Genomic DNA, 7500 nt, shown 5'->3' with positions numbered 1-7500 from the left:
CTTCAACGCACACGTGGGCAATGATGGAGACACCTGGAGGCGTGATTGGGAGGAACGGCCTCCCTGATCTAAACCAGAGTGGTTGTTTGTTGTTGGACTTCTGTGCTAGTCATGGATTGTCTATAACGAACACCATGTTCGAACATAGGGATGCTCATAAGTGTACCTGGTACCAGAGCACCCTAGGCCGAAGGTCAATGATCGATTTCATAATCGTTTCATCTGATCTGAGGCCGTATGTTTTGGACACTTTCGGGTGAAGAGAGGGGCAGAGCTGTCAACCGATCACCATCTGGTGGTGAGTTGGGTCAGGGGTGGGGAAGACTCTGGACAGACCTGGTAAGCCCAAACGTGTAAAAGGGTAAATTGGGAACGTCTGGAGGAGGCCCCTGTCCGACAGACTTTCAACTCACACCTCCGGCGGAGCTTTTCGTGCATCCCTGTGGAGGCTGGGGGCATTGAACCCGAGTGGACAATGTTCAAAGTTTCCATTGCTGAAGCTGCGGCGAGGAGCTGTGGTCTTAGGATCTTAGGTGCCTCAAGGGGCGGTAACCCACGAACACCGTGGTGGACACCAGTGGTCAGGGAAGCCGTCCGACTGAAGAAGGAGTCCTTCCGGGATATGTTATCTCGGAGGACTCCGGAGGCAGTTGCAGGGTACTGAAGGGCCCGAAGGGCTGCAGCCTCTGCCGTGAAAGAGGCAAAGCAGCGGGTGTGGGAGAAGTTTGGAGAAGACATGGAGAAGGACTTTCGGTCGGCACCAAAGTGCTTCTGGAAAACTGTTCGCCACCTCAGGAGGGGGAAGGGGAACCATCCAAGCTGTGTACAGTAAGGATGGGACACTGTTGACCTCCACTGAGGAGGTAATAGGGCGGTGGAAGGAGCACTTTGAGGAACTCCTGAATCCGACTAATACCCTCTATGTTAGAGGCAGAGCTGGAGGATAACGGGGATTGTCGCCGATTTCCCAGGCGGAAGTCACTGATGTAGTCAAACAACTACACAGTGGCAAAGCCCCGGGATTGATGAGATCCGTCCAGAAATGCTCAAGGCTCTGGGTGTGGAGGGGCTGTCCTGGTTGACACGCCTCTTCAACATTGCGTGGAAGTCTGGGACGGTGCCAAAGGAGTGGCAGACTGGGGTGGTGATTCCCCTTTTTAAAAAGGGGGACCAGAGGGTGTGTGCCAATTATAGGGGTATCACACTTCTCAGCCTCCCTGGTAAAGTCTACTCCAAGGTGCTGGAAAGGAGGGTTCGGCCGATAGTCGAACCTCGGGTTGAGGAGGAACAATGCGGATTCCGTCCAGGTCGTGGAACAACGGACCAGCTCTTCACTCTCGCAAGGATCCTGGAGGGAGCCTGGGAGTATGCCCAACCGGTCTACATGTGTTTTGTGGATTTGGAGAAGGCGTATGACCGGGTCCCCTGGGAGATACTGTGGGAGGTGCTGCGGGAGTATGGGGTGAGGGGGGTCTCTACTCAGGGCCATCCAATCTCTGTATGACCAAAGTGAGAGCTGTGTCCGGGTTCTCGGTAGTAAGTCGGACTCGTTTCAGGTGAGGGTTGGCCTCCGCCAGGGCTGCGCTTTGTCACCAATCCTGTTTGTAATATTTATGGACAGGATATCGAGGCGTAGTCGGGGTGGGGAGGGGTTGCAGTTTGGTGGGCTGGGGATCTCATCGCTGCTCTTTGCAGATGATGTGGTCCTGATGGCATCATCGGCCTGCGACCTTCAGCACTCACTGGATCGGTTCGCAACCGAGTGTGAAGCGGTTGGGATGAGGATCAGCACCTCTAAATCGGAGGCCATGGTTCTCAGCAGGAAACCGATGGAATGCCTTCTCCAGGTAGGGAATGAGTCCTTACCCCAAGTGAAGGAGTTCAAGTACCTTGGGGTTTTGTTCGCGAGTGAGGGACAATGGAGCGGGAGATTGGTCGGAGAATCGGGCGCAGCGGGTGCGGTATTGCATTCAATCTATCGCACCGTTGTGACGAAAAGAGAGCTGAGCCAGAAGGCAAAGCTCTCGATCTACCGGTCAGTTTTCGTTCCTACCCTCACCTATGGTCATGAAGGCTGGGTCATGACCGAAAGAACGAGATCCAGGGTACAAGCGGCGAAATGGGTTTCCTCAGGAGGGTGGCTGGCGTCTCCCTTAGAGATAGGGTGAGAAGCTCAGTCATCCGTGAGGAGCTCGGAGAGAGCCGCTGCTCCTTTGCGTCGAAAGGAGCCAGTTGAGGTGGTTCGGGCATCTGGTAAGGATGCCCCCTGGGCGCCTCCCTAGGGAGGTGTTCCAGGCACGTCCAGCTGGGAGGAGGCCTCGGGGAAGACCCAGGACTAGGTGGAGGGATTATATCTCCAACCTGGCCTGGGAACGCATTTGGGATCCCCAGTCGGAGCTGGTTAATGTTGCTTGGGAAAGGGAAGTTTGGGGTCCCCTGCTGGAGCTGCTCCCCCCGCGACCCGACACCGGATAAGCGGACGAAGATGGATGGATGGATGGATCCACTCAAAATTGGTCTATTGACCCACACACACACAGATCTTAAAACCGTCTATAACAGCTACCTGTGTTGATGCCATCGGTAAGGATCCAGGCCCCGGTGCTGAGGGCTGCGGTGACCAACCCTTTGCTGAAGGCCTGCTTGACTTTCGGCGGCAGGGTGAAGTTTTCTGCACCGCCCTGGACGGTCAGCAGCAGCTTGGGCCTCTCCATCTGCCACTCCCTCAGCATCAGCTGCAGCAGCGCCTCGGGCTTCGAGTCCACCGCCAAACGCACATACTGGACAGGAAACACATCCAACTGTTAGGGACTAAACAAGGACATACTGGACAGGAAACACATCCAACTGTTAGGGACTAAACAAGGACATACTGGACAGGAAACACATCCAACTGTTAGGGACTAAACATGGACATACTGGACAGGAAACACATCCAACTGTTAGGGACTAAACAAGGACATACTGGACAGGAAACACATCCAACTGTTAGGGACTAAACATGGACATACTGGACAGGAAACACATCCAACTGTTAGGGACTAAACAAGGACATACTGGACAGGAAACACATCCAACTGTTAGGGACTAAACAAGGACATACTGGACAGGAAACACATCCAACTGTTAGGGACTAAACATGGACATACTGGACAGGAAACACATCCAACTGTTAGGGACTAAACATGGACATACTGGACAGGAAACACATCCAACTGTTAGGGACTAAACATGGACATACTGGACAGGAAACACATCCAACTGTTAGGGACTAAACATGGACATACTGGACAGGAAACACATCCAACTGTTAGGGACTAAACAAGGACATACTGGACAGGAAACACATCCAACTGTTAGGGACTAAACATGGACATACTGGACAGGAAACACATCCAACTGTTAGGGACTAAACAAGGACATACTGGACAGGAAACACATCTAACTGTAAGGGACTAAACATCGACATACTGGACAGGAAACACATCCAACTGTTAGGGACTAAACATGGACATACTGGACAGGAAACACATCAAACTGTTAGGGACTAAAAAAGGACATACTGGACAGGAAACACATCAAACTGTTAGGGACTAAACATGGACATACTGGACAGGAAACACATCCAACTGTTAGGGACTAAACACGGACATACTGGACAGGAAACACATCCAACTGTTAGGGACTAAACACGGACATACTGGACAGGAAACACATCCAACTGTTAGGGACTAAACAAGGACATACTGGACAGGAAACACATCCAGCTATTAGGGACTAAACACGGACATACTGGACAGGAAACACATCCAACTGTTAGGGACTAAACATGGACATACTGGACAGGAAACACATCCAACTGTTAGGGACTAAACAAGGACATACTGGACAGGAAACACATCCAACTGTTAGGGACTAAACAAGGACATACTGGACAGGAAACACATCCAACTGTTAGGGACTAAACATGGACATACTGGACAGGAAACACATCCAACTGTTAGGGACTAAACATGGACATACTGGACAGGAAACACATCCAACTGTTAGGGACTAAACATGGACATACTGGACAGGAAACACATCCAACTGTTAGGGACTAAACATGGACATACTGGACAGGAAACACATCCAACTGTTAGGGACTAAACATGGACATACTGGACAGGAAACACATCCAACTGTTAGGGACTAAACATGGACATACTGGACAGGAAACACATCCAACCGTTAGGGACTAAACAAGGACATACTGGACAGGAAACACATCCAACTGTTAGGGACTAAACAAGGACATACTGGACAGGAAACACATCCAACTGTTAGGGACTAAACATGGACATACTGGACAGGAAACACATCCAACTGTTAGGGACTAAACAAGGACATACTGGACAGGAAACACATCTAACTGTAAGGGACTAAACATCGACATACTGGACAGGAAACACATCCAACTGTTAGGGACTAAACATGGACATACTGGACAGGAAACACATCCAATTGTTAGGGACTAAACAAGGACATACTGGACAGGAAACACATCAAACTGTTAGGGACTAAACATGGACATACTGGACAGGAAACACATCCAACTGTTAGGGACTAAACACGGACATACTGGACAGGAAACACATCCAACTGTTAGGGACTAAACACGGACATACTGGACAGGAAACACATCCAACTGTTAGGGACTAAACAAGGACATACTGGACAGGAAACACATCCAGCTATTAGGGACTAAACACGGACATACTGGACAGGAAACACATCCAACTGTTAGGGACTAAACATGGACATACTGGACAGGAAACACATCCAACTGTTAGGGACTAAACAAGGACATACTGGACAGGAAACACATCCAACTGTTAGGGACTAAACATGGACATACTGGACAGGAAACACATCCAACTGTTAGGGACTAAACATGGACATACTGGACAGGAAACACATCCAACTGTTAGGGACTAAACATGGACATACTGGACAGGAAACACATCCAACTGTTAGGGACTAAACATGGACATACTGGACAGGAAACACATCCAACCGTTAGGGACTAAACAAGGACATACTGGACAGGAAACACATCCAACTGTTAGGGACTAAACATGGACATACTGGACAGGAAACACATCCAACCGTTAGGGACTAAACAAGGACATACTGGACAGGAAACACATCCAACTGTTAGGAAAAAAAAGTCCATAACACACATAATTCTTGAGCGACAGATGCCAAAAAATCCCCAACAATCTCTATCCCCACACGGCAGGCAGGCACACACACACACACACACATTACACACACACACACACACACACATTGTTTTACTATCTTTGTGGGGACCCGTCATTGACATAATGCATTCCCTAGCCCCTTACCCTAACCTTAACCATCACAACTAAATGCCTAACCTTAACCCTTACCCTCACCTTAACCATCACAACTAAATGCCTAACCTTAACCCTTACCCTAACCTTAACCATCACAACTAAATGCCTAACCTTAACCCTTACCCTCACCCTAACCATAACCTAATTCTAACCCTAATCCTAAAACCAAGTCTTAACCCTCAAACAGCCCTTTAACCTTGTGGGAACCAGCATTTTGGTCCCCACAAGGCTGTGCAGACCCCACAAGTATACTGTATTCTCCGGTTTTTGGACCTCATGAATATAGTAAAGCAGGTACACACACGCACACGCACACACACACACACACACACACACACACACACACACACACACACACACACACACACAGGCGCTCTGCTGCTGCGCTGGCTGCACACTTCTCTGTTCACAACGCTGCCTGTCGGGACATTCTTCTTAACTTGAAAAAGCTTAACGTTGTTTAATGTACCTCAACAACAATCAATGATCACCAAATTTCTCATGGCCATATCTTGTGATGAACACTTAAGCATGTCAAAAGAACTAAACTGAAATCCAACGATTATACAAGTTATCTCACATTAACATTTTCTTCTTCATTGGCACCTATGGCGAGGAAAGAGCTTGTACCTAAACAATGATCAACGATTACCAAATTTCTCTCTCATATTGCTCCTCATAGACACAGAAAACTGACAAAAAATCTAACCAGAAATGTGGTGATTATTGATCGTTGTTTAGGTACATTAAACCACGTTAAGCTTCTTCATGTTAGGACTTATAAAACCCATGAGAACTGTGGGGAGTCAACCCACAGCCGCTGCGCTGCCCTGCTGAAAATGTGAAGCAGAAACGCGTCAGAGGTCAGAAAACGTACATAATAATTGGAGTTTGGGTTGGATTTTTTGACAGTTTTCAGAAGTTATGAGGAGCAATATGAGAGAGAAATTTGGTGATCACTGATCATTGTTTACGTACATTAAATCATGTTTTTTTTATACATTAGTAAGCTACAGTACAGCGTCTTTCAAAACATGACCTGCGCGAAAGAGAAAAAAATGCATGCGTACCCAGCACTTCTGGAAATGTATTTCCAAATGCATCGCTGTCCCCAGCACATTTCAAACCAAACTGACGCATACTGGACAAGAAACACACATGGGCGTTTTAGACCCTTTTAAATCTCATCTCAGCCCCTCTAAAAATTCTAATAATAAAAAAACTTTTTATTTAATCAATTTTGGTGCTTAAAGTTAGAGTTGCAAACTTGTCTGTTGGTGACAGAGGACAAAGAATTGCAGGTTTAAAGGGCTAGTATCAGGTTTAATTTTCTTTGTCGCTGTAGCCAATGCTATGCACCTGTAACCCCATCAAGAAAAGGGTTAACAGAAACCTAGTTTTGGCCAATCAAAGGTGGCTGAGGTCAGAGACTATTGGCTAATTAAATTACTTATTGTCACATTCTCCTTGGGGGCTGAGCCCCCCTAAAGGTCGGATCCTAGAATTGCCCCTGGAAACACATCCAACATAGTCATAGTAGGAAAAGCACAGCTGACATTGATAACCTTAACGATGGCTCAGTTCCATCAAGTGTCCCAGTAAGATATTTCAGTGAGTCAGCATGAACAATACCAGGGTCTCTCCTAAGTGGAATGCAGCCATCAGTAATGGTTTAATACCAGGGTCTCTCCTAAGTGGAATGCAGCCATCATTAATGGTTTACTACCAGGGTCTCTCCTAAGTGGAATGCAGCCATCAGTAATGGTTTAATACCAGGGTCTCTCCTACATGGAATGGAGCCATCAGTAATGGTTTAATACCAGGGTCTCTCCTAAGTGGAATGCAGCCATCAGTAATGGTTTAATACCAGGGTCTCTCCTAAGTGGAATACAGCCATCATTAATGGTTTAATACCAGGACCTCTCCTAAGTGGAATGCAGCCATCATTAATGGTTTAATACCAGGGTCTCTCCTAAGTGGAATGTAGCCATCAGTAATGGTTTAATACCAGGACCTCTCCTAAGTGGAATGCAGCCATCATTAATGGTTTAATACCAGGGTCTCTCCTAAGTGGAATGTAGCCATCAGTAATGGTTTA

General features: G+C 47.5%; 1 protein-coding gene across 1 annotated transcript in view; it reads right to left on the bottom strand.

Annotated features, from left to right (window-relative positions):
* LOC114556315 (transient receptor potential cation channel subfamily M member 7) overlaps positions 1 to 7500 on the bottom strand; it is a 23646-nt gene that overhangs the window by 7448 nt on the left and 8698 nt on the right. The window contains exon 6 of the mRNA XM_028579219.1: positions 2567 to 2780. Within this exon, the coding sequence (XP_028435020.1) occupies positions 2567 to 2780 (214 nt within the window). The remainder of the gene's footprint in view (positions 1 to 2566; positions 2781 to 7500) is intronic.

This window comes from Perca flavescens, chromosome 5, assembly GCF_004354835.1.
Source record: "Perca flavescens isolate YP-PL-M2 chromosome 5, PFLA_1.0, whole genome shotgun sequence".
In the NCBI taxonomy this organism is placed as follows: Eukaryota; Metazoa; Chordata; class Actinopteri; order Perciformes; family Percidae; genus Perca; species Perca flavescens.
Note: the sequence above shows the minus strand (reverse complement) of the source record. Positions and strands in the feature narration are given on the sequence as shown.